Source organism: Aedes albopictus, chromosome 2 (assembly GCF_035046485.1).
Source record: "Aedes albopictus strain Foshan chromosome 2, AalbF5, whole genome shotgun sequence".
Lineage (NCBI taxonomy): Eukaryota > Metazoa > Arthropoda > Insecta > Diptera > Culicidae > Aedes > Aedes albopictus.
In genome coordinates, this window is record NC_085137.1 from 496,771,106 (window position 1) to 496,798,781 (window position 27,676).

The following is a 27,676-nucleotide window of genomic DNA, read 5'->3' on the forward strand; positions in this document are numbered from 1 at the left end:
AGGAGGGAGCACAGAAGAAACTACTGGTTGATCTCAGAAGAAAGAACTGGTGAAATGCTTGTATGATCTGCTGGAGGATAAAGCTTCTACAGGAATCTTTGAAGAAGGAATCCTGAAACTCCCAAAGCAATTCCTAAAGGAGATCTTTGCGACTAATTTTTAAAAGGAGTAGTTCTGGTAAGAACTCCTTCAGGAACCCCAGAAAGGACTCTTGGAGAAATCATAGAAGTAGGTATTCTCAAAGAAATCCCCCAAAAGGAACTTTTTGATGAACCCCAGAATGAGTTTCTGGAAGAATACAAGAAGGAACTTCTGTGAAGGACTTCCAAAGGAACTGCTGGAGGAATCTCGGATAGAATTCCTTAATCTCATGAAGAGCTCTAAAAGGAATTACATAAGAAACTTCTGTAGGACACCAGAAGCAAGGTTTGGAGAAAAAATCCAGAAGCAATTCCTAGAAGTATGCCAGAAGTATAGGAATTCCTGGAATACCACTTTGCAGCTTGAGAATTTGCAGGTATAGCACTTGTAGCGCCATCAAAAAGCATTTTTTTTTATCTGTATTAACGAGATTTTTAGCCCTAGACTAGTTGATCTCGGGACCCACGCTTTACTTCCCTTCCGAAGGAAGAACCCACATTTTGTGAGTTTGTCGGGAGTGGGATTCGATCCCGGGTCTCGGCGAAAAAGCATTTTGATTTCTCCTAATTGATAACATTCCCAGCAGTTGGAATGCTAATTAACAGCCAGCAGCTTTTGAGCAGCACAGCTTATGCTGATCCAAGGCAGCTGTGCATTCGAAGTGCTTATGTAGGGCTAGGGCACGGTAATAGGAGAACTTACGTATTTTCGGCCGTTTTGTTCTCTTCGTCATGGAGGGTTTTTTGAAAACTATTGAACTCAAAGTTGGCCTTCAATCATTCCCAAACAAGCTGAATTATACGACCAAGTTTCAAGCAATTTGGCCAACAAAAACCTCTCATGACGAAGAGAACAAAGTTGCTGACAATACCCTTCGTCACCCTATTTTGGTTTATTAAACTTTATTATGGAAAACTTAGTCAAAAACTAAGTTGAATCAAAATATCCCCGATGGAATATGTTTTTTTTTATGTTTGAGCAACACTTCATCGGTGTACAAACGTTCGAAACTTGGACAGGTAAAAATGTTCACAAGGTTCGAAATTTGTTCCTGATTTGTTGTTCACATCTCCTCGGGTAAGCATGGGCACGCGTAAGGCCTCAATGCAACGCTGCAGCTGTTGCAGTTGAAAACAGGAATGCAACGTTAATGTTACAAAACCAGTTTTCCAGCTACAGACTCAGTTATTCAGACCAGCCAGGTTCCGACAGGGTCTACTAAACTTTCCTACTGCATACTGAAGAAGTCCAAAGGAAATGTCGAGCAACGGAGCAGAAAATTGACTCCGCTCGCTGTAGCACTCTTTGAAATCCTAGGCCGATGAAAGCGGATCGAGACCGAGAGAAGATGAGCCACACGAGCTGCTGAGCTTGAGCGTGGCGTAGGTATGTATGTAGTTGCACAATTCGCCCGCGCTTGGTCATCGTGTGGCATTGAGTGGCGGTCAATCCCATTTGCTTCATTGGCAAGCGGCGCTTTGTGTCGATGGGGTTTCAGTTACTTAGCTACAAAGAACTCTGTAGCAGCAGCTTACCTAGTCGTTAAGTGATTGCTACCGCGTGAACGACATTGATGAAGCTTTCGGATATTTCCTTGGATGTGTTGAATTGCTGTATTATATTACTGCTAATTCTTGAAGGTTATGAGTTTTGATTGATTTTCTCCCAAAAACGGCATAATTTTACGCCTCGCTATACTGTCCTTTTTGAGGATGCTGGGTACAAATCAAGTCTTGCTGCATATCTGCGATGGAAATCACCTCACAATAACATCCTTTTCTTTCGGAAGGTGTGAAACCCTTTGTGTCTTATAATCTCGCATAAAAAAGAATAAGTTATTGAGCCACTTTGCAGAAAATCTGTCGACTTTAGCTATTTAGACTTCATCCTTGGTGCGTAATTAATCCAAATCCAACCTGAATACCAAAACAGAAAGTCCAAAGTCAATGGAACGATTGACACAAAGGTAAACGCGTCAAAATCGCATCCTTGTTTGTATGTGCAAAACACAGTTCCTTCTTCTGTGTGGCGACGCTGGCTGTTGTTGCAAACAAGCCTCCAAACAAATGACCATCACAAGCACAATACCAACAGCACAGAGCGCGCGATCGCGATCACCGACCGCGAGTGACGCGCTTCAAGGTCGTCGCCGCCTGTCCGTTTCGTTCCGCTTATTGCGCTGTCGCCGCCTGTCGCGCTAGGTGCAAGTGATGCGTGCGCGCGCCGCGCCTGAAGCTAACGAACGAACTTGCATTGCAGCAGGCACGAAAAGACGTCAGACGCCATGTGCGCCGCGTTTGTATGCGCAGCAGATTGGTGGTTGGACAATAAAAGCAAATGCAATTTTGTCAGTCGCGTGTTGCTTTGTTTATATGTAGTTGAGTTCAATAAATACAGATGATCTTGCCACTATGCGACGTCACACCATACTGCGGGTTAGTCGCGTTCTATAGTTGGGTTGGAGGAAGTTCCAAGCCATTGAGTTTATTGCTCGTAATGAGTGTCAGTTTGAGATGTAATGCGCTGCGCAGTTTTACTACGCTTCTGAATAATAAACATTGCTTCTTACAAAACTGATGCCTGTTTCCATTTTTCACCTATTTCGTGATTAGATTGAATCTCTGGGTTGATGGACATTAGATTGATCTAAGCCACATACCTTGTCAACCACAACCCTCGATTCGCATTTTTCAAATCTGGGACCGTACTACCTACTTGTTATACCTCTGTTCATAACTAACATTGATTTAAATGTCGCACAAGCTTAGCCATCATACCTACCATAGGGCACTGCACTGTTTTGATTTTGTATGGGGCTTTGACGTTTCTTGGCCTTGTTGTTTACAAAATTTCTATAAGAGTGAAAGAGAAGGAAAGAATTTCGTGCAGTGCCCTATTCCAAACACCTTGTGACGAACGTTATACTTTTGTTTTCAGAGTTCAAGAATAAACGTGTGTGAAAATTGAGTCCGTTCTTTTAATTACGCGTCCGGTTCCGATTACAGTTTTCGGGTCCATTTCTGTTCCGATATAACAGAATTGGCGACGAGGATGGCGCAGAATGCGAATCCGGTGGATCCTGCACGGAATATTCTTCCGGCGGCGGGCGGTGCGCTTGCGGCAGGGGCTCGAGCTCTGCCTCCAAACTTCCACATTGACCCATACGACCGAAGGAAAATTCGCTGGAGTCGGTGGGTAGAGAGGTTGGAAACTGCGTTTGCGATTTATGACGTAAACAATGCCGATTTGCGTCGTAATCTTCTACTGCACCTGATGGGACCGGAGACATACGAGATTGCGTGCGACAGGGTAGCACCACAAAACGTTCGTGGACTCAACTACCAGCAGATAGTGGACACGTTGGAAGCTCACTTCAACCCGCAGCCTCTAGAGATAAGTGAGAACTTCCGCTTCAAATGCCGGCGTCAAGGAGACAAAAATGCCGCTTCCCCAGACGAAACCGTGGATGAGTATTTGGTGGCACTCCGGAGGATCGCAGTGACGTGCAACTTCGGGAACTATTTGGAAACTGCCCTGCGCAACCAACTGGTATTCGGCCTGAAGAGGAACGACATTCGTGGCCGGCTGTTGGAACGAAGACAGCTGACCCTACAGGACGCCATAGACATCGCGGTCGGTATGGAGCTATCGCTAAAGGGCGGTGCTGAGATAGAAGGTGCGATAGCGAAGCAGGACGTCAATGTTTTGCACAAGCCGCCAGGTAAGGCTAGGAATAAGAACGTGGGAAGGTCCTTGCAATCATCCAGCAGGAATGCAGATGATTTGCGCTGCTTTCGGTGATGGGATAAATCGCACCTTGCGAAACAGTGTAAGCATCAAAAGACTGTTTGCTCGTTTTGCAAAATCAAAGGGCATTTGGAGCGGGTCTGCATGAAGAAGGCTGGAGGCAAGAAACCGGAACCAGGATCGTCCGGTGTGAAGCCGGGACCAGCAAGGGCACACCACGTCGAGGAGCAGTGCGAAAAAGGAAGTATTGACAACATTACAGTTGAAGAAATCTGCATGGTTGCCAGCCGGCCAGATGATGCGAAGCTGTGGGCATCAGTTCTTGTCAACGGTGTTCAGATGCGTCTGGAGATGGACACTGGCTGTCCGGTCAGCATTATCAACGCCGAATGCTACGAGAAGTACTTCCGGGACATTCCTTTGCGGAAAAGTACGTTGAAGTTGGTCAGTTATTGCAACACCAACATTGATGTACGGGGATTCTTCGATGCGGCGGTGGAATTTCAGGGTGCCCGGAATGTGCTGCCTTTGTACGTCGTGGGTTCCACTAAGCATCCATTGCTCGGCCGGGAGTGGCTGAGTGCGTTGGCTGTCGATTGGAACCAAGTGTTGCAGCCAACCTCCGTCAATGCAATTGGTAGTACCGATCACTCCGCGATGTTGCAACGATTATTTGCTAAATACTCCAATGTGTTTGACGATTCGATCGGAAGGATTTCTTCGGTGCAGGCCAATCTGCGGCTGAAGCCCAATGCGAAACCTGTCTTCTTGAAAGCTCGGAAGATACCGTTCAATATGAAGAAGGTTGTGGAGGACGAACTAGACAAGCTGGTCGCTCAGGGAGTGCTTTCGAAGGTGGATCAAAGTGAATGGGCAACCCCCAGTGTTCCAGTGAAGAAGTCGGAGAATCGTGTGCGAATCTGCGGTGACTATAAGCAGACCGTCAACCCGCTGCTGATGGTGGATCGGCATCCGTTGCCCACCGTGGATGAACCGTTTTCGTCGCTCGCCGGGGGTGACAAATTCTCCAAAATTGACTTGGTGCAGGCCTACTTACAGCTAGAGGTGGCACCGGAGGACCGAGAAATACTGACTCTCAGCACACATCGGGGATTATACCGCCCAAATCGCCTGATGTACGGGGTGTCATCGGCTCCAGCGATATGGCAGAGACAAATAGAGATCATTCTTCAGGACATTCCAGGGGTGTCCATATTCCTGGACGACATAAAGGTTACCGGTCCCAACGACGAGGTCCACCTGCGTCGATTGGAAGAGGTTCTGCGTCGACTGAGTTACTACGGCATTAGAGTCAACAAAGAAAAGTGCGTCTTCTTTGCGGATAAAATCGAGTACTGCGGGTACGACATCGATCGAGATGGCGTACACAAAGTGGCGAAAAAGGTGGAAGCAATTCAAGAAATGCGACGGCCGAAAACGAAGGACGAAGTCCGTTCGTTCGTCGGCATGATCAACTACTACGGAAGGTTCTTTGAGAACCTAAGCACCCTGCTGTACCCCTTGAACAACCTGCTGAAGATCAACGTAGAGTTCAAGTGGACAAGTGATTGCGAAGAGTCGTTCCTGGAGGTGAAGAAGAGAATGCAGTCTGCGAATTGCTTGGTGCACTACTCACCCGAGTTACCCTTGGTTCTCGCTACGGATGCGTCGCCTTACGGGGTTGGCGCGGTCTTGAGGCACCTGTATCCTGATGGCTCGGAGAGGCCTATCCAGTTTGCTTCCCAGACTCTCAACAGCACTCAGCAAAAGTACATGCAAGTGGACAAAGAAGCTTATGCGATTGTTTTCGGCGTCAAAAAGTTTTTTCAATACCTGTACGGGCGAAAATTTGTGCTACTGACCGATAATCAAGCCATAACGAAAATCTTCGGCGAGCATCGAGGCCTTCCGGTAATGTCTGCTCTACGGATGCAGCATTACGCAACGTTTCTGCAATCATTCGATTACGAGGTCCGATTCCGAAGATCAGCAGATCACGCGAACGCAGACGCCATGTCTAGGATTCCGTTGAAGCAAACTGTTTCGGAGAACGTCATTGAGGAGTCCGACATCGTCCAGATGAACCAAATCGAAACGTTACCGCTGACAGCAAATGAACTCTCCCCAAGCAACACACATGTTATATACAAGTTACGACAGCGCAAGTTTTGGTTGTATAGAAGTTTATTTTACGTTATTTCGACACAATGTTAGAATTACGTAAAATAAACTTCTATACAACCAAAACCTGCGCCGTCCTAACTCTATTATAACATATGTGTTGCTTGGGTCACAAGCCACAGCAGATGACAAGTCTGTGAACTGTTTGATCCAAGGCCTGAAACATGGACAACCGGTTGATGCCAAGGACCGGTTCGGGATAGATCAAAGCGAATTCGCGCTTCAACGAGGATGTTTGCTCCGAGGCATTCGAGTTTACATCCCTCCGGTACTACGACGACGGATCCTGGATGAGCTTCATACCACTCACTTCGGCGTTACCAGGACGAAATCCTTAGCAAGAGGATACTGCTGGTGGGTTGGTATGGATCAGCAGATTGAAGAAATGATTGCGAATTGTGCCGACTGTCAGTCGGTTCGTTCGGAACCGAGTAAAGTAACGCCACACTGCTGGGAACCAGTAACGAGACCGTTCCAGAGAGTGCACGCTGATTTTGCCGGGCCGTTTATGGACACCTATTTCTTTATCCTGGTGGACGCTTACACGAAGTGGTCGGAAATAAGAATCTGCAAGTCCATTACGGCCGAAGCCACGGAAGTGATGTGCAGAGAAATTTTCAGTACGTTCGGGATTCCTGCTGTCTTCGTGAGTGATCATGGCACCCAGTTTACAGCTGACTCATTTCAACGGTTCCTGAAGCAGAACGGGATAGTCCACAAGATGGGGGCTCCGTACCATCCCGCTACTAATGGACAAGCGGAAAGGTACGTGCAGACCTTCAAACAGAAGCTCAAAACCCTGAAATGCCCGAAGTCAAAACTGAAAGTCGAACTGGCGAACATCTTATTGGTCTACCGGAAGACGATTCATCCTTCAACTGGACAGTCGCCTTCCATGTTGATGTTCGGTCGACAAATTCGTTCCCGTCTGGACCTACTACTTCCCGAGACCGATACGAGAGAATCACCTAAAGTTGTCGTGCGAATGTTCAACGATGGAGACCGGGTGCGTGTCCGAGACTTCTTAACACCCAACAAATGGCAGTTTAGAAGAATCGTGGCGAAGGAAGGCAAACTCCGATACCAAGTACGGCTGGACGATGGAAGACTGTGGGAGCGACATGTTGACCACATCGTCGGAGTTGGGGTACACAGAAAAAAATATTCATGTAAAATTCAGCGAGAAATCATGCACATAAAGAGAATGCTAGAGTTAGTGCATATTTACATGAGATATCATGTAAAATTACGTTACGATCGTGTAAATTTCCGCTAATAGTCGCGTAACCGGTTGGTGTCCATAATGGTTTACGAGATAGTTGCGGAAATTTACACGATTGTGGTGTAAATTTACATTATATGTCATGTAAAAGTGCACTAACTCTAGCATTCCCTTTATGTGCATGATTTCTCGCTGAATATTAATTACATATTTTTTTCTGTGTAGATTTGATGCCACGAGAAGTTCCGAGGATTACCGCCGAGCCGAGTACATTCCCCCTCCACGTTCCTGTTACCGTTACCACGACTTCAAGGCCATTGATGAACCCAAGCCGGGATGCCGAGGCGACTTCAACGGAAGTTCAAGATCTTGGTCCCAAGTATCAACCAAATTCGCCTCCGGATGTACCTACGGCGAGTGTTAGTGTACAGCGTTGTCCGCGTGGTGCAGCTGAAGGCCGATCGCAGGTGGAGCCGCCCTTAAGGCGTTCTAACAGAACTATTAAAGCCCCCCAAAGACTTGACTTGTAATTTTGTTTTGTATAACTTTTAATTTACGCGGGGGAGAGTTGTTATACCTCTGTTCATAATTAACATTGATTTAAATGTCGCACAAGCTTAGCCATCATACCTACCATTCCAAACACCTTGTGACGAACGTTATACTTTTGTTTTCAGAGTTCAAGAATAAACGTGTGTGAAAATTGAGTCCGTTCTTTTAATTACGCGTCCGGTTCCGATTACAGTTTTCGGGTCCATTTCTGTTCCGAATAACACTACTTCCGCCAGATTGCGTTTCAGTTGTTCTACCTATAGGTGCCCATCGTTAGCCACATCTTCACGAACCATTCAGATCCTCAACCAACTCCAGGTTGTGGTCTATCGTCGTTAAACACCATATCCAAGATATTTAGATAGGTTAGGTTTCTTTATTAGAGAGATTTGCAGCTCGAGGCTGGTTCATCTCTTAGAGAATTAACAAATAAACTGGAAGTACCTGAAGAGTACCTTCCAGTGGTACAGAGTTATAAAAACGAATCTTAATAATCTTAAAACTAGGCTGTCAGTCGAATAGGACTGGAATGTCCTTTCTAATTGCGGTGTTCTTCAAAAGAGTTTTTCTATATCGTTAACCGTGTGGTAAACCATGTCGATTATATTCTTTGGTGTTGTTCTCCTTAAATATCCGTGTCTTGGTCCGTATGTCGAGCGTGGGTTGTTTGCTAGATTTCATTGAATAGCCTAGCTTCTTTGAGGAATTTCAGCAGAGTTCTTTCGCATACAGAGTCATTTAGGAGGGCACGATTTGTAGACGTTATGTCATGTTGTATCCGGAGCTGAGGATTGCGGACTGAAATTTGACAGCAGCCAGGCTGCTACCACACACCTCCAAAATGATCAGAGTATGCCTAGATAGAGGCTTGCAGCAAAAACATAACCTCATCGAATTCTTATATTTTGTTTTGAGGGCAAGGACGGCTTTATGGACCGACGCCGAAGGAAAGAAAGAGAAGGTGACAATGATGACGTCAGTGTGGAAGCGCTCATACAAGCTGATACAATTTCGGTTTGTAAAGTCATACTAAAACAAGTAAAACGTTCAATGACACACAAACTTTTTCATCCTAAACGAAAACGTTTTTCTGTGTGAAATTAATATGTAAAGCTAGCCCAAAGTTTATGAAATATATTTTAAAGCTTGCTTAAGACCAAATCAAATGATAATATACGTTTTATTGTAACTTTTGCTGTAGGCAACTTGGTTAAACTTTGTGTGAAGTAGTTCGTGCGTGTATGTACTTTGAAATTGATTTCCATAGAGATGAGCAACTCTAGACGAACATTTGAAAAAGGCCTATCTGCTTTGCGTAAACAAACATGTTTTTGTCTCTGTAGGGCCTATCTGCATCCACCCACACACATCAACACGCTTATCAGAAAGAGTGTTCTTCAAGCTATCTGTTAAGGGTGTTGACGTGCGTGGGTGGATGCAGATGGGCCCTGCAGAGGCAGAAACATGTTTGTTTACAAAAAGCAGATAGGCCCTTTTCAAATGTTCGTCTAGAACGCAACAACGGGGAGCATTCGAAGAAAACATACGTGTTCAAATTTAATGACCAAAATAGTTGAGTCCGCACACCTCAGATCCGGAGGTGTTTCAAGATTGGGCAGTTATTGATAAAATGTTGTATAATACTCTTGGTATACTGCACAAATTATGTGAAAATTTTGGCCATCGCCCATATTATGCGATACACGCGTGTAGCCGGTTCGAAGATGGGACAAAACCTTCTGCTCTTTCCAGTTTTGCTGATTTTTCCATGTGTAATCTCTTGCTTGGTTTCTCTAAGGAAGAGAGATCTATCTTGTGAAGGAAGACACGTTTGATTCAGAACAAGTACTTCTTTATTATGACAGACAACAACTAGTAGTACCCCAAAGCCTACTACAGTTCGGCCATCTTGACAATACACATCGTCCTCGATGTGACGGCCACTCCAACACTCAGCCAAATAACCTTAAGATTTCCATAAGGCCAAACTTATGAAACGGCCTTTAAATAATTCATAATGATTCGGATGAATTTCATAAGGTCACTCTATGACGTAAAATCGTCTCACAGCGTGGCTTTTATTCATGTTTAACAACATGGTATTCTCAAGCGTCGGTAGCCGTGTGGATAAAACACGGGCTCGATGATCCCGACGTTCATGGATCGAATCCAGTCTGTATAGTTTTAACATTTTTTTGTTCTTTTCATAAGTCTATCTTATGAAATTTGTCATAGCAAGCACGATCACTTTTCATAAGGTATTCTTATGTCATCTATAAGAATTAGTTATAGCAAATTTTCATAAGGTATTTCCATGAATTTCGCAAGTTTTTTTCGCTGAGTGAACGACTCCAATGATATGTTCCTTATCTCCAACTCGATGACCAAGTCCTCGATGTTGTAATGCTGCTTCACCAGTGGTGGTTACTCTCATCATGCAACTCCTGTCGCAGACTTTTCTGTTACTGTATCGTCTCCTCCAGCTTTCAGCTTTCTTCTTCAACTTTTATCTTCAACGACCCGCTTTCCGTTATGTTTTGGTAGAATTCTTTCTTCAGAGTTTCAAAGGTTCTGCAATCCTTTACCGAAAGGGTTGACTTCATTTCATTTCCAATAACTTGAAATTTTGATCGAACGATTTTGCAAAATGGGTAATCCATCCCACTTCTGAATTGAAGGAAGACACGTTTGATTCTGAACAAGTACTTCTTTATTATGACAGACATTACCTAGTAGTATCCCAAAGCCTACTACACTTGATTCCATTCGCTTGCCCATGCTCTCCATAAACCATTTTTAATCCACGATCTTACATCGTCTTCTGGAATTGTATTAGAAAAAGCTCATTCTGCCGGCCTATGCTGGCTAGACTGCTAGAGCATCGGCGCACTCGTTACCCAGTATACCACAGTGACCAGGAACCTACATTAGAGTTGCTGGCGTGTTTCCGTTGTCCAATTCGGCCTGAATAGCTTGGATAAAAAAGGGGTGCTTGTTGGTACTGCTCTTAATGGCTTGTATGGCACTGGCAGAATCGGTGATTATCAGCATAGGGTTTCCGATGGGCTTTGAAATCGCAATAAAGATTGCTACCGCTTCAGCAGAAAATACTGAACACTGATTCGGTAATCGATGCGATAGTTCGATGTTGGCACCATATACGCCGATGCCCACACGACACGATCTAATAGCTTCGAGCCATCGGTATAGCGGATTTCGGTGTGTTGATATCTTTTCTGGATTCTCTGACGAAAGTTTACTTGAACTTGCATGTGGTTGGAGCTTCTTCGGAAAATGGATTTCATGGTACTGGTCAATCGATGTTTCTCAGCTTCGAGGACAAATACGGTGGAGTTCAGTCACCGGGGGAAGCGAGGATCCGGCCACAGTATTAAGGGCGTATTTGGCTTGCTCAACAAGAAAGCAAACTTGCCCATCACCCTCGATCCGTTCTAGATAGTCAACTGCCCGACAACAAATCGCCATCGCAGCTTTGTATGGGAATTGAAGCACGCCTGCTTCTACGCAGGCCGCAAGAGCGGGAGTAGAGCGACGAAGGCCTGTCAACGCACGTATCGTATCGTATTATTTTAATTCGGAGAGAGGTATTCCACCATGTGGTCAAAGGCTCGATAGGTTATTTTGACCCCGTAAAGTGACCGACTGCTGATAACTGCATCAGCTACGAGCAGGCGAGTAGCTCTATCACTTCTGGTTCTGGTATTTTTGTTCGAGATACTTCTGATCGTATTTACACGATTTTTGCAGGCCTTTTTGATCTTGAAGAATTGATTCTGGAATGTCAAGTGTCGGTTTATGGCAACAACGCCGAGGATTTGAACAAATTTCCTTGTGGGTATGGTTGGGAACTGCTGTTCACTGTTAGCAGCTTGCGTGGTGGCTTATGCCTGGACTGGCACATGTGTAGTAGACCGATGCAAATTTTGAAATTTTCGCTCCCCTATGCTTAATCGATGCCATATGGGGTTCTGATTATCCTACCAAAATTTGAGCACATTCGGATCAAATTTGACTGAGCACACGCAATTTAAAGTTTGTATGGGAATTACTATGGAAAAGTCAAACTTTCATTTACACAAGTTGAAACTTTTTTCCATTGTGCCTTAGAAGTGAAACCGATGTGGATTCAAATAGCTTACATTATCAGCTTTCATATTGCCGAAGACACCTAACACGTAAAACCTACAGAAAAAATGTTATTCAACAAAATAAAACTTTCAATCTTTTGGAAAGATGTTTCTTTTTGTTTTATGGGAACACTGCGTGAGGAGAATTTTGCCTAGTAGGCCAAAGCAAAATTTTGCAATTCAAAGTGACAGAACGAGAATATGTACAACAATCAACAGTAGCAGTGAAACGGTGAAACCTATAAATGATGAATGTTGTTTTCAATATGTTCTTACCTATGAACATCTCTTTTACTGTAATTACTCAAGATAAATCATTATAGATCATAATTGCTTCCCCCCACAGACTATTGGTCATATGCTTTTAGGATTTGCATGGAGCGTGGACTTCGGATAGTCTATCAGATTCTGTTGTGAAAGTTTCCTATGGATTCAACTTCGAGCACAGGTGGCACGGGAGAGGTTTTTCATAATTTCAGCAAAAGTCTAAGTGGCTGTACTGCATGACATGATGACCGACCATAAATACAATTCTTGACGAGGCGCTGTTCATAAACTAAGACCTATTTTTTAGTCAACTTAGACCCCTCACACCCCCTCGTAGGCTTCTGCTAATACAATATTTGTTTGGATAGACTTTGGCCAGATCACCCTCCCCCCTAAGAGTCTACATAGTTTATGGCCCCAATGGGTTTAAAAGATTCGGGTTGTCGAACGATAGCAGATAGATAGTTTGATAATTCCTGTTTTTTTTTATTCCTGGCCTAATTTAACACCTAGCCAACAATGAGCATTGCTGTCCTCGCTGATACTGCATACCATCACATTTTCGTTTTGACATTTGCGCTGCAATTTTTTCTATTGGCCTACTAGGCAGAAATTTCCGCGAGCAGTGTTCCCATAAAGCAAAGAGAAACATCATTTAAAAAGATTTAAAGTTACATTTTTATGAATAGCAAATTTTCTGTATGTTTCACGTGTGTGGTGTCTTCAGCAATGTGAAAGATTGCAATGTCAGCTATACGAATCCACATTGGTTTCATTTTAAACGCAACATGGGAAAAAGTTTCAACTTGTGCAATTGAAAGTTTGACTGTCCAATAGTAAGTTTCATACAATCTTTAAATGGCGTGTGCTCAATCAAATTTGATCCGAATGAGCTCAAATTTTGTTAGGATAATCAGAACCTAATTTGGCATCGATTAGGCATAGGGGCGCGAAGATTTCAAAATTTGCATCGGTCTAAATGTGTAGTCTGGCACACTTTGCAGCCGAGATATCGAAGCCAACTTCCTGTGACTATTAAGCGACGGCGGAAACTGCAGCCTGTAATTTGCGCCTATTACTCTTGGGGTGCTTTCCAGTAACGATCAGGAGTATATCGTTCGCGTAAACCAATATGTAGACTCCCTTGGGAAATACAAGGAAGACTCCATTCATGGCTGTTAAAATATGCATCGTACATCGGCTCGCTCCTCGGCCAACTGCGGTCTCCAAGCTTTCTACGGAGCCGACAGGTCTACACAGCATTGCGGAGTTGAGCCAAACTAAGAGAAACCATTTTGTCATTCGTAGGTATGTGAACTTACAAACGACGCGGTCACAACAAAGTTGTTCTTTCGTTTCTTGAAATAAAGCGTGTTTGATTTCGTCTTTGTGACCAACAATGGCCACCAGAAAAAGGGTAACAACAATTACCGACCTTTGTGGAACACCCGTTTCGTCAGTGGTCGTTTTTGATTTGTGTTTTCGCACGAGAACTTAAAAAGGAAATTTCTTACGAGAGCAAGCAGGTTACCGGAGATTCCCCATGATATTAATTTGCTTAATATTCCGGGGATCCATGCTCGATTATAAGCTTTATAATAAGATCCAGAGACGCTATTTCGACACGTGGTCTCCGTTTTTCACAGCGTCATCCAAAATTTGTTCTAGAGAAGCCGGGTATGTCCCGGTTCCGAAGATGGTGAGGGCGATTGGTTGCGACGTCGTTTGAAGGACCAGAGTTTTTCGGAATGGGTATTACAAAGCTGTATTTCCAGCTTTCCGGGAGGGTACCAGCAGTCCATTCACGATTGATTATTTGACAAAAGGTTTCCTTACCTAACAGGGAAAGACGCTTCAACATCGGGTATCCGATGTCATCGGGGCCAGCCGATTATCATGTTGCCTTTTGTAGTGCGTGCTGCAATTATCCAACGGTGGAAGCCTGGCCTTGATCAATGACCTGCTGTTATGAAATTTCTCTATGTTCTCATTATCGAACTAGCGAACTATGGCGCTCTGGTGTTGCAAATAAGCCTTTAAGCCGCTTTCACCTACCTGCCGATTCCAGTCATGCTTGCCTGCAGTTCTTTGCAGGAACCTTGAATAAGCAATATCATCAACAGTGTAACACAGTTATTTTCCTTTTCCCTTCACAGTATGGCTCAACAAGGCGCGTGTCCACAACATCGAAGTGCTGGAAAATCTCTTGGAAAACCGCCCGAAGGGCACGCCCTTGCTGACCGTCTCCAATCATCACTCGTGCTTCGATGATCCCGGCATGTGGGGTAAGCTTTCTACCGCTGCTCACGCAAACATCACACTTTCTAGCCACCTCCATTAAAATTAAAATCTCTTTTCGGAACTTGCTACGTGTGAAAAATTGTAACATCTTTATTGTGTTGCCATTTCATGTTAAATGTGTAATAACTGCACGCATCACGCCGTCGCAGGACTGCTGAGGCTTCGTAAATGTTTTCTCGTAGCTGCCTAGAATCGAACCTCCACCAGTAACGTGTCCGTTTTTCGATCGTTTTAGGATTGCTCAAACTGCGCAACGTGTGCAACCACAACGTGATCCGGTGGTCGATGGCCGCCCATGACATTTGCTTCACCAACAAGTATCACTCGCTGTTCTTCATGTACGGTAAGTGTATTCCGGTCGTGCGGGGAGCTGGAGTGTACCAGCCGGCCATCGATCTGTGCATAGAGAAGCTGAAGCTAGGCCACTGGGTGCACGTGTTCCCCGAGGGAAAGGTCAACATGACCAAGGAAGATCTCAGGTGAGGTGGAAAAGTTGTTGTCATAGAGAATTTTGAAGTTTTTCAACACGTATTTTTCCATTTTAGGTTCAAATGGGGCGTAGGGCGGATAATCTACGAAACACCCGTTTTGCCAATCATCGTTCCCATATGGCACATTGGGATGGAAACAGTGCTTCCGAATGAGCCGCCGTATTACCTCCGGTTGGGTAAGAAACTGACGTACAACTTCGGTAAGCCGATCGATTTGAACTCTGTGATGGAACGGTTGAGGGCGAGCCCCGTTTCGGAGGAGGAAGCGCGGAAGATCATCACTGACAAGATTCAGGAGGAGATGATGGTGAGTTGGTATTTTTCACTTAGGGTTAAATTTACTTCGTCAGATGCGCTGATTCCCGTTATAGCACATGGAAAATTTCCAATAATTAAAGATATTCCCACTTACCTTTGCCAATGATACATTAGATGGAAGCAAAAATATGTATCAATAACCAGCTCCTATACTGCCGTGAATCGCATATCAGTCCCATGTTTGCTGGGTTTCCTATGCAAATGGGACAGATATGCGATTCACGGCAGTATAGCACTGGAAATCGAATAATTACGAAAAATCTCGCTCCACTTGATACTTCTAAATTTTTCTCGTTTTGCGTATGATGAAAGCAACCAAACCAAAGCAGCAACTACCCGAATTGTTCTTCATCATTCTTCAATTCTCACTTCGCCAGATTCACTTATAGAACTGACTTTCACTACACATCCCACAAAAACTCTATGGTACTTGAGAGGTGGGTTTCACTGCAGAATGCAGCAATTATTGGAATAAATTGTTTTTTCCCGTCGGTAAATTGTAAACAACAAGTTTTCTTCGTCCCAGGAAAGATGCAGGCAAATGTGTGCGTGGATTTTCTGCATGCGAAACATCGTATTTCACAATCACTGAGGAAGATTTCTTCGATGCACTATAATTGCTTTTTATGTTTTAATTGACCAAATTATTATCAAGCCAACAACATCATTATTCGAAACACCTTGGCCATCCTATGTACCATAGTGTCACTCAGACGGTGTAACGGGAATAAAATTCATGTTGCGCCCGAATAGATGTGGACTAGATGGAAATAGAATTTGAGGGATAGATAGAAATCTCCCTTACGAAAGTAAGGTTCTTGAATTAAAGCCACTTGGGCTGTACCATTTTGCATACTTCTGGAAAGACCAGTGAAGAGAATTGCCAGACAAAAGAGGCACAAAACAAGCAACAAAAAAGGCGCGACGATTACTCTTTATCCCTACTGGTAACAGATAATGACATGATCTCGAAATTTTTTTGTTGCAGACAAAACGGAAGCTGAATTTGTTGCTTACTTTTCAACTTGTGAATAATCAATTATTACTAACCCAAAGTTGAAACTGTTTGATGATAGATCTTCAACAGAGTTGCAGTGTTTACCGACTCGAACTTACCGTTCGCAAATCGCAATGCAAGGCTTAAAAATGTCTAAACTCGTAGTGTACGATGTTTATCCTATTATTTTCAAGTTGGGACAAACTTATGTCGCATTGGGTGGATTGTCGCAACAAATACAGGTTGCGACATTGTCATTATTGCGATGGTTGAATTTTGATTCACTGGCAAAGACTAATCGTTGTTGTTCTTTTATGCTGTACGTACATTGATGTGACCTATCCTAACCGTAGGCACTACTTCAACTAGGCAAGATTAAACTCTTTACAATCACAGCACACAAAAAACAGCAATACAATCAGATCGGTATCGATTGTAAAACGCTAAATGAGAGGATACGCAGAATACACTGTGTAAATCGCATAATCCCGCCCTTATTCAGCCTTAAATTTGAGTCTAAAAAAGGGCAGCTGATTGTCTGGGAGAAACACAAGATGTTATGTGTGTGTATGTGTGTATGTGTGTCTGTGTAGTGTACAAAACAAAGGTCACTCACTTTTAAGGCATTTCCCATTGGCCGATTTATTTGACTTTAGCAGGAATCGAACCACATTGTTTGTTTATTTTTCCGAATTTTACCGCATTGTTTGCTATTAAAAATGGTCCAGATCGGTCAAGACATTCCGGAGTTATGGTCATCCCAGTGAGCCGGACCAGCACCGGTAGAACTGAACCGAGCCCCATCATGCGACACATCAAACTGCGCCGATTTTTGTAGCCTTTAGCATGGTTGACGAATTTTGTGCGGAAATCTACACTGGAGACTGGAAATTCCACGATGTAGGCCCAAAATTCAAGATGGCGGCAGTATATTCAAGATGGCGTCTCAAAATTCATGATGACGATTTATATTCAAGATGCCAGCTATTTAATAGAGTTTTAAGCTCTAAAACCATGCAATATGGGTATATTTGGTATGAAGAAGATGTCCGGAGTCCAAAAATGGTGACCAGAATATCCAAGATGGTGGTCTAAAATCCAAAATGGTCGCTTGGATGGTGGCTATTCAATAGAGTTTTAGGCTCTAAAATCATGCAATGTGGGTATATTTGGTATGGAGAAGATGTCCAGAGTCCAAAAATGACGACTAAAACATCCAAGATGGTCCAAAATCCAATATGGCGGCTTTTTAACAGAATTTTAGGCTCTAAAACCATGCAATATGGGTATATTTGTTTTGGGAAAGATATCTGGAGTCCAAAAATGACAACCAGAATATTCAATAAGGCGGTCCAAAATCCAAGATAGCGACTCAAAATTCAAGATGGCGGCTGTTTGATGGAGTTGTAGGCTCTGTAACAATGAAAGATTGATACATTAGGTATCGGGAAGTTGTCCGGAATCCAAAAATATCGACTGGAATATTCAAGATGGTGGTCTGTATTCCAAGGTGGCGGCTACAAATTCAAGATGGCGGTTTAGTTTTAGTTTTTAAAACCATTCAATTTGGGCATAAATGGTATGGAAAAGATGTCCGGAGTCCAAAAATGGCGACCAGATCATCCAAGATGGCTATCTAAAATCTAAATTTCAAAATTCAAGATGGCGGCAGGGATTGGCGGCATGCACCGTGCGGTGCGAAAAAAGCGTGTGCTTCACACAATCTCAAGTGCTTGTCTCCCGTTTTGCCGAGAGACAGAGACGTATGAGTGAGAGCTTTCGTGATTGTGTGACAGACAAATCGCAGCACTAGCTCTACGGCGCAGGGAGTAATGCACGGTGCTAGGGATTGTCAACAAACAGAAAGTTCACTTAATAAATTAATTAGAGAGTTAGTGTTTTCGGCAAAGTTGTTAAGCTTGCCAAGGATTGACAAGTTATGGGTCGTTTGATTCAAAATTTTCCCAATCATGCGTAGTGTCAAGCAATGTGCAAAGCACGGAGACAAGCACAGAGAGAGTGCATACGACAGAGCGTGAGAGACAGGAGACTTCCAGCGCGCGGCAAAGTAAGCGGGCAACACACAATTGACTCCACGTACTCGTCTCCTTCTCGGTTTGTTGTGCTGCCTCGTAGCATCGTGTGCGGCACGCAAAGAGTTTTGAGTCGCACCCTATCCCTGGATGACGGTTATTTAATGGAGGTTAGGGCTTCAAAATCATGCAATATGTGTATAGTTAGTATGGGAAATATGTCTGTAGTCCGAAAATGGCGACCAGATTGTCCAAAATGGCTATCGGGAATTCAAGATGGCGGCTGTTTAATGGAGTTTCAGTCTTTAAAACCATGCAATATAAGTATATTTGGTATGGGGTAGAAGTCTGGAGTCCGAAAATAACGACCAAAATTTCCAAGATGGCGGACTTAAATCCAAAAATTCGACTCAAAATTCAAGATAGCGGCTTTTTTCCAGAGTTTAAGGCTCAAACAGGGCCCTGGCAGCGCCATAGCAACAGCATGCATTCGAGCGTAGCCAGCATAACTCGATTTCAAGCGGTGGGTCCAAGTCGTCAACCATGTTAGCAACGGATCCAAGCCGTCATAATTGTCAATATTTTTAATTTGTTTGGTTATATAATTGGTGATTTTTGGTAACCATGCATCGCCCGCATCGCAAATCACGCAAATCACTGGTCCTCAAGTGGAACCAAAATAACTGGATAATACTCTCGGCAAGACTTCTGCCTTTTCCATCAATTCCATCCCACAAAGGCAGATGGTGCCATCGATGGAAAAAATGTGACAAGCGAGCTATGTTTGCTGCGATGGCAGTTTTGTTTATAAAAGTTATGCTGATTATGCTTTTTATGATTTTCATATTTTAATGCTGGCTACGCTATGGTCCATTGCACGAATATATTCTGGCCTGCTTACTCTCACACGAAATTTGACGTTTGAGCGGTGTCGGCACCTCTCAAACGTCAAACTTTCTGTGAGAGTAAGCAGGCCAGCGTAAGTTCGTGCACTGGACCATAGGAGGCGGTGTATCAGCCCCCTGGGCTCAAACAACAAAAGCCAGCAATATGATTTCTGGCGCCATGAAATGAATTTTTGTTTAACGTATGGAAGTGCGATATTCAGTTGAAAGTTGCCACGGAACCATTTTTTTCCGACAAAAAAATAATAGCAAATTTTGACCACTTAATTAATGACATAATTATTCTCATGGAATGAATTAAAATTAGTTTCCTAGCAGATTTACTATTTATTATCGTAGTCAATCGTTGAAAAGAATGGAAAAATGTAAGTAAACCCTTAATTTGATGCAACACGAATGGTGCACATATGTACCGCTAGGTATATCCCTTTCGGGACGTTGCGTAAAAAACTGAATTCTCCATACAAATAGTTCAACTTTGGCTCTCCAGAACTCTTAGATTTTCCTACAGAACAACAATTATTTTTCCACATTTGAAAGAACTACTCCTTATCTTTCGATTTCTAGCTTTGACTACCTAGATAAATCGGAAATAAAAAAATATGCAACAGATACAACTTTTTCATGTTTTACGGTTCTTTACCACTTTTTGTTTACCTTGTTGTTGTAAATCTCACAGGCAATGTAAACAAAAGTTTGTTTGCACACATACAAGTATAAGTAATGGCTGAATTATGGAAACAGTTTACATCACATAATACAAAATCTAAATAGATGAAAGAAATATGTAAAACTGTTTCCGCTTAACAGCATAATTGTGCTGGTTCGTCACGAAAGGGATATGGCTTGCGAAAAAACGAGTAATTTTCCAATGTAATCGTTACTTGCATCCCAATCTAGAATTGTGGGGGCGTAGAAGCTTATAGTTCTTGAGAACGACTTGTCTCTAATCGTAATAGATTTGTAGAAAAGTGGTTCGGAAAGTAATTTTTACGGATTATCAAATAAAAAATCCTATGCTTTGAACGTATTTATCAAGAAAAATGATGAAATAAAGTTCTCCAAATGCCTGGTGGCACTCCAGAGCACCACCTCAGATTTGAGTTCTAGTAGCCTCAGACTATAATTTATGGATAGAAAATAAGATTTTGTTCTACCATTTTAAGCAAAAATAAAAAAAATAAACACAAAAACATGTTATGGGTGGGATAGGGTTAATATTGATGGACAAGTTCTTCAACAACTTCAAACACAGCCCCATTCATCACTACTGTAGTGAATACGAGGCGAATAGTAAATGAGTAAAATTGAATCACTTTTACGGAGTTTACATTGAGTGTGTATTGATGACAGATGCTGAAATGAAGGCGAGTAAAGAAAAAGAAGCGAACGTCTCGACAGAAATTTTGATTCAGTGATATGACTAGTGTTGCGAAGAACGGTCGACGTTGAATTTGAATTTTAATTAGAGTACTGTTTGTTTGTAAATTTGTAAATATAAAATAATAATATTCGAATACGACATGGTGCAGTCGGTAGTGAAAGTGTGAAAACTTCCAGATCTACTGGTAGAGAGAGTTCTGCCAGCAGAATCCTCAAATATGGAAGTGTGAGGACTTCCGCCGGATGGGAAAGTGAGTTTTCCAACCGGATCTGCTGGTAGAGAGAGTTCTGCCAGCAGAATCCTCAAATATGGAAGTGTGAGGACTTCCGCCGGATGGGAAAGTGAGTTTTCCCACCGGATCTGCTGGTAGAGAGAGTTCTGCCAGCAGAATCCTCAAATATGGAAGTGTGAGGACTTCCGCCGGATGGGAAAGTGAGTTTTCCCACCGGATCTGCTGGTAGAGAGAGTTCTGCCAGCAGAATCACCAAACATGGAACATGATGATGATGATGATGATGATGATGATGATGATGATGATGATGATGATGATGATGATGATGATGATGATGATGATGATGATGATGATGATGATGATGATGATGATGATGATGATGATTTTTTTCAATTTTGGTTCTTTTTATTGTCACAGAGTAGAGAAGAAGGCGAATGTAGTGAATACGAGGCGAATAGTAAATGAGTAAAATTGAATCACTTTTACGGAGTTTACATTGAGTGTGTATTGATGACAGATGCTGAAATGAAGGCGAGTAAAGAAAAAGAAGCGAACGTCTCGACAGAAATTTTGAGAGTGATATGACTAGTGTTGCGAAGAACGGTCGACGTTGAATTTGAATTTTAATTAGAGTACTGTTTTTGTAAATATAAAATAATAATATTCGAATACGACAACTACCTCATCATTAACACCACTAGGCCTGCCTTTGTCTCTACCCGCAACCATGCCGTCTTGGTCGAGTTAATCGTAAAGCCTATTCATCACTACCCTACACGGAGAAATCAAACTACCTAATTTTTGGGTCGATTTTACTCAAAGCTGAGTTTATCGAATAAACTAGTTACCCAAAATTAGGTTGTTTTCCCTCTTTCCCTCACCGATGTTGTCAAAAACAAACAGAGATGCATCTACCCAACGAGGGTCCTTGAGCCCAATAAGCCAATTTTGGGTAAATGCAGGTTTACTCAAATTTGGGTTGAATGAGGGGGGGTCTTGGGTTGAATTTACCTACTCTTAAGTAAATGTTTTTGCTGGAGGTGAAGGCAATTTACCTAGTGTGAGTTTAATCGATTTACTCAAATTTGGCTTATTGAGCCGAACTATGGGGTTGCATCAAAAGAACTCAATTTTGGGTAGTTTGGCGGTTCCGTGTACGATCGATGCCGATAAGATCGATATCATCCGTAAAGTCGAGGAGCATGCGCGACCGTGTAATGATAGTGCCATTCCCCTGCATGCCCGACTTCCTGGTTGTTCTTTCTAGTGTAAATTTGAAAGTGCATCTATCTAAATTAAAAATGTGGTATACACCTCGTCTGCGATCCAAATGGCTGTTACCCAGCGTTTCGCGTATCACCTAATTAGTTTCACCGGAAAACCATGACTTGACATTATCTGCCATTTCTTTTCAATGAATCGTATGCTGCCATTGTCTGTCTGTCTGACAATTTTGAATAACAACATAAACATTTGTCCCTGTCGTCTATTCTAGGTCCTCAAGGAAGAAACCGAGCGATTACATTTCGACTACATTAAGAGCAGCTGAGACGTGGAGAAGGGCTCGGAAGGGGCCGATGACTGATATAAGAAGCAAAAGACATTCGCACCATCCAAAGTGTTATCGTAATTGCTGTGCACCATCGATTCGATGAAGTAGATGAAGGTGATCTGTGGGAAAAGGATGAACCATTCAACCAACGCTTACACAGTTAATTTTACCCTACTTATTATATGTCATTATTCCATCCAAACCGGGAAAGTTCGCAATTCCAAAATGATATTGTTTCCAATCTTGTCATAACTTTTATTCACACATAGGTCGAGCATACATCTCTGCGGCGTTGACTAAAACCAAAGGTCGGTCAACGAACGTTTGCCATACCTCTAATACACCTGAATAGCCTTTCTAACTCACATCTTTGAATAAGCATCAAGTTAGTAACATGCATTTGCTCCATCCATTACGTAGAAGAGTATAATAGTTGTATAGAAACAAAAGTGAAACAGATAAGATGCTACATATGATGATTCGCCCGTGCCGTTTTTCTAGTCATCTTGGAATGTTTGGCGCACTGTTGACAACGATTAAATTGGACCTGCTTGTTAAAGTTAATGAATAGACAAGGAATCTACTTAGAATGAAGAATGGTCGAAGAGGCTTACCAATCCCCTAATTGTTAAGGAAAAGTTTAAACGATGAAATTGGTTTAAAGGTTCCTTTTTAACTATTGGTAGGTACTTTTAGTACACTAGTTCATTTGAAGGTTAGATGTTGATAAGTAACACAATTTATAGCTAGATTTATCATTGTAATGTTATCACTATTACTGCTAATAAGTAATTATAGTTGAATTGAAAATTCAACGCAGGTTTTTTTTTTATCAATGAGATGACAAGAGTATTCCCTGTTATTGTTAGTATCTCAATTCTTGTGCCGACTTTCCGAACCCTCTAAGCAGAATACCATCTTCGAACGAGTGTAATTAGTTATTTTACCATATAATGTCGCCCTCGTTTGCTTATCCTTTGACAGATACGCGTATTTCGTCTACCAGGGGTAGTCTGGGTAATTTGGCCAATGCGGCATTTCGAGCACTACTACGAAATCACCTGAAATCTAGTATATTTTGCAAATTCACCTTACAGCTATAATACTGTTCTGATATTGCAGCGATTGAAAGATTAGAATGAAGTTATTTAATCTCCGAATTAGAAAAATAAAATTTAAAATTGCTGGCCAAATTACCCCACCGAGGGCTGAACAAAGACATCTCTTGTTTAAATGCTGTTACCGGCGGGTAACATTATTGTAGAAGAAACCCATATTTGAGTGCGGGAAAATAGGGAAATATTTATACAGTTAGCGTAAATATTTAACGGTCAAATCAGTTCTCTACGCCTGGGTTGACCGTGAAGCGCATCGCGCCTGAATGGCAAAAATGGGTGCCAAAGAATGGTGGGTGGCAGCCTCCACTGAACTCCTATTGAGTGTGGGCGGAAATAGAGGTACGATGGAGATACGAGATCGGCGAGAGGAGATTCCCGAACGTGCGAAATGAAACTGGGAGTTAGTTGAGATTCAGCTACGAAGCACGAAAGATCAAGTAAATTGACCAGTTTTTTTACGATTGTGTCACTGGGAGATTTTGCTCCGATCACTATCGCGAGTAGAAGTGGACCATCAGTGAGATTCCCCAAACCAGCAGACTCGGCAGCCCGATCGGCCAGTTCCCTGAATCGTGCTGGTTATCGGGCGACACCGGGTAGCCATTGTCAGTCGCCAGCGCCTGGCCGCCCAAGCACGGATTCCACGTGCCCCCTCAAGCACCCGGTTCACCAGTTACCATTCGCAGGGATCGTTGTGGCCCTGTAGAAGCAGACCGGCGCGAGTAACCCAGCGTCCGGTCCTCAAGAGCCGGGTTCTTCGGGTCGAAGTAACCCTCATCGCGCGCGGGTCAGAAATCTCCGCATTTGTCGGTCCCCGATACGGACCTACCCGGAAGTGCTTCCACGTGTCTCACCAAGCCATCTGCCGGTCCGTTGTGGCCTTCTCAAGCCAGTTACCTAGCGCCCGGTCCTCCCGGGTCCGTTTCCTTGAGACGAAGCCGGCACACCACGTGAGTCTGAAACCACGGCCTTTTCCCGGTCGCGGTCGGCGCCATCCACGCCAGTCACCGCCGGTGTCCACCATCCACGCCACCAGCTGCCAAGCGTTCGGCCCTTCCGGGTCTGTTTCTTCGGGACGAAGCCGTCGTCGCACCTCTTCGCACCTCGTCGCACCACGTCGCACCTGGCCCTCCCGGGTCTGTTTCTTCGGGACGAAGCCGCCGCAACCCGTGGGTCAGAAACCTCCGGCCTTTTCTCTGCCACCGCCGTTGTCCTTCGCCCACGCCGCCACGTCCAGATCCTGGAACCCGTCCAGAGGAATCAATAAACTGTTTGACCGTAAGTACCGTGTTAAAGTTAGGTTCCCGCCTCCGAAAGCTCCCCCTCCATCCGTTTGCCCTGAGACCCGGTCCCAAAAGAGGCCGTGAGTGCACACCCCGGAGGCTGCCGCCGGCTTAGACCAGCAGCCTGGGGTTTCAGGCCGGTTTCCCTCTGAAACCGAGCCGAGAGGTACCGGGGCCAAAAATAAGGGTCTTATAATGCCTTAGATGACTTTCAAATTAGATTGTTTTCCATGTACTTCAAGTTGATACTATATGATTCAATATCAAGCGAAGCAAACTAAGTTTGTATTACGTTAGGTGATTTAATTTCTTCATTGAAAATAGGGTGCTCATATTACCCCGACGGTTCAAAATCGACGCAAAAACAACAATTTTTTTTCAAATTTTTTTTGGCATACATATAAGCACGATTGCATAATGGTCCACGAACCAGATTTACGAGGAAAGATGCATGCAGCGCCTTCAAATGATTTTTTAGACAAATATGGTCTTCTACAAAGTTGTTGATAATAATAAGGCCCTCTTTCCAATGTACATGAAAATTATGGTGGTCCATATTTTCACAGAAATTGGAAACAAAACTTTTTTATTTGCAAGAATAACTATATACATTTTTCGGAAAAGTTGGAAACCGATCAATTTTGAGCAAGTTTGCTGAAGACAGTTTTTTTGTAGCTTCAAAATTGACCGATCTAGAGATATATTTCAGAATTAGCTTAGGGTGATTCAAGAAAAACAGGTTTTCTGGCTTTAACTTTTTCAGTTTCAATTTCTCATCAAAGTTGCTCAAGAGTCACTTGTAGAGCATTTGAAAACGCGTCGTTTCGTGCGCTGAGACGATCGTTATCTCTTTTGGTTCAAAAGTTATGAGTGTTTTTCTTCAAAAATCATAGTTTATTCAAAAGACGATATTACGGGTTGGGGCAAAGATAAAAAATATCTTTTTCCAGCATTCAAAAGAAGAAACATTGTTATAAAACATATCAAAAAATTAGAGAGGTGTTATTTTTGTAACTCAAGTAAAAAATACTTGAAAAGTGCCTACTTTTCTAGAAAATCACAAATATCTTTTGAACGGAATGACGTAGCAACATTCTCAGCGCACGAAAATGTGCGTTTTTGGAAGCTCTAAAAGTGGTTCTTTGACGACTTTGATGAGAAAATTGAAACAAAAAAGTTAGAGCGATAAAACGATTTGTTCTAGCGTCACCCTATGAAAACTATGGGAAAATGCTCAAAATTTGGGCAAAACAGTTTTTTCGCTTTATCTTTTTCATTTTAATTTTCTCATCAAAGTCGTCAAAGAACCACTTTTAGAGCTTCCAAAAACGCACATTTTCGTGCGCTGAGAATGTTGCTACGTCATTCCGTTCAAAAGATATTGGTGATTTTTTAGAAAAAATAGGCACTTTTCAAGTATTTTTTACTTGAATTACAAAAATAACACCTCTCTAATTTTTTGATATGTTTTATAACAATGTTTCTTCTTTTGAATCCTGGAAAAAGATATTTTTTATCTTTGCCCCAACTCGTAATATCGCATTTTAAAAAAACTATGATTTTTAAAGAAAAACTCTCATAACTTTTGAACCAAAAGAGATAACAATTGTCTCAGCGCACGAAACGACGCGTTTTCAAATGCTCTACAAGTGACTCTTGAGCGACTTTGATGAGAAATTGAAACTGAAAAAGTTAAAGCCAGAAAACCTGTTTTTCTTGAATCACCCTAAGCTAATTCAGAAATATATCTCTAGATCGGTCAATTTTAAAGCTACAAAAAAACTGTCTTCAGCAAACTTGCTCAAAATTGATCGGTCTCCAACTTTTCCGAAGAATGTATATAGTTATTCTTGCAAATAAAAAAGTTTTGTTTCCAATTTCTGTGAAAATATGGACCACCCTAATTTTCATGTACATTGGAAAGAGGGCCTTATTATTTGCAACAACTTTGTAGAAGACCATATTTGTCTAAAAATTCATTTGAAGACGCTGCATGCATCTTTCCTCGTAAATCTGGTTCGTGGACCACTGTGGATTGGGCTATGATATTTTTATGCAACTAGTGCAGTATTATCAGAATCATTCTGACCATACGATGTGCGAGAGATTCGACGTTGTTTTCTGCATCTTCAATCGACTTTTACTTAGGGTGGCCAAATTACCTCGATTTACCCTACACTACGATAGGGCGATCAGCCTAGATAGCTGTGTAGTGTCGGTAGCGGTACCGTGCCAAGGAATGAATGGTTAGGGGGGTCTAATAAAAACCTAACTACAAACGGAGCCTGTGGAGTACTAGGGCGCCCTCCACAGTATTCTGCCCTTACTGCGCTAACCGGAGCAATGGTGCAGTTGACCTTGTGTTTCTCCGAGATAATCTACTATCCTTCTTAACCCTCAACTGCGAGGCTCAATAAGGGTGAGATTATTAGTATGTTGTTTATTAGCTTTAATTATAACCTATATGGCTCTTCGCATTATGCGATCTTCACAGTGTCCTCTGTGTATGTTCGTCTCTGACGTTCTTCAATCGATACCGAATTGGTTTTTATCGCTGCTTTTTTTTTCTTGTGTTGTGATGGTAAGAGTTTGATCGTGCCTAGTTTGGGTAGTGGCTATGGTTATGACAGCTCAGATCAATCTTCAGCATAAAAGAACAGCTTTGGTCCAAGAACCTTACTTTCGTAGGGAGGATTTCTATGTAGATGTAATGTTTTAATTAACACCTATATGGTTCCGCATTTTGCGTTTGACCAGATGTTGGCTACTTTCAGTAAAATTGAAATGACAATCTTGCGTGTCAT

General features: G+C 42.7%; 1 protein-coding gene across 6 annotated transcripts in view; it reads left to right on the forward strand.

Moving 5' to 3' along the window:
- The window catches only part of LOC109622493 (tafazzin), a 33,025-nt gene extending 9,739 nt beyond the window's left edge, over positions 1-23,286 (forward strand). For 2 of the 6 annotated variants that reach the window (XM_062854331.1, XM_062854329.1), the window contains 5 exons: positions 14,415-14,543; positions 14,709-14,723; positions 14,795-15,038; positions 15,105-15,357; positions 22,415-23,286. In XM_062854331.1, the coding sequence (XP_062710315.1) occupies positions 14,415-14,543; positions 14,709-14,723; positions 14,795-15,038; positions 15,105-15,357; positions 22,415-22,468 (695 nt within the window). In that variant the 3' untranslated portion in view covers positions 22,469-23,286. Of the gene's footprint in view, positions 1-3,078; positions 3,863-14,414; positions 14,544-14,708; positions 14,724-14,794; positions 15,039-15,104; positions 15,358-22,414 lie in introns of those variants that run through there. The other 4 variants (XM_062854332.1, XM_062854330.1, XM_062854327.1 and 1 more) reach the window with 3 other exon arrangements.
- Positions 23,287-27,676: the final 4,390 nt, after the last annotated feature.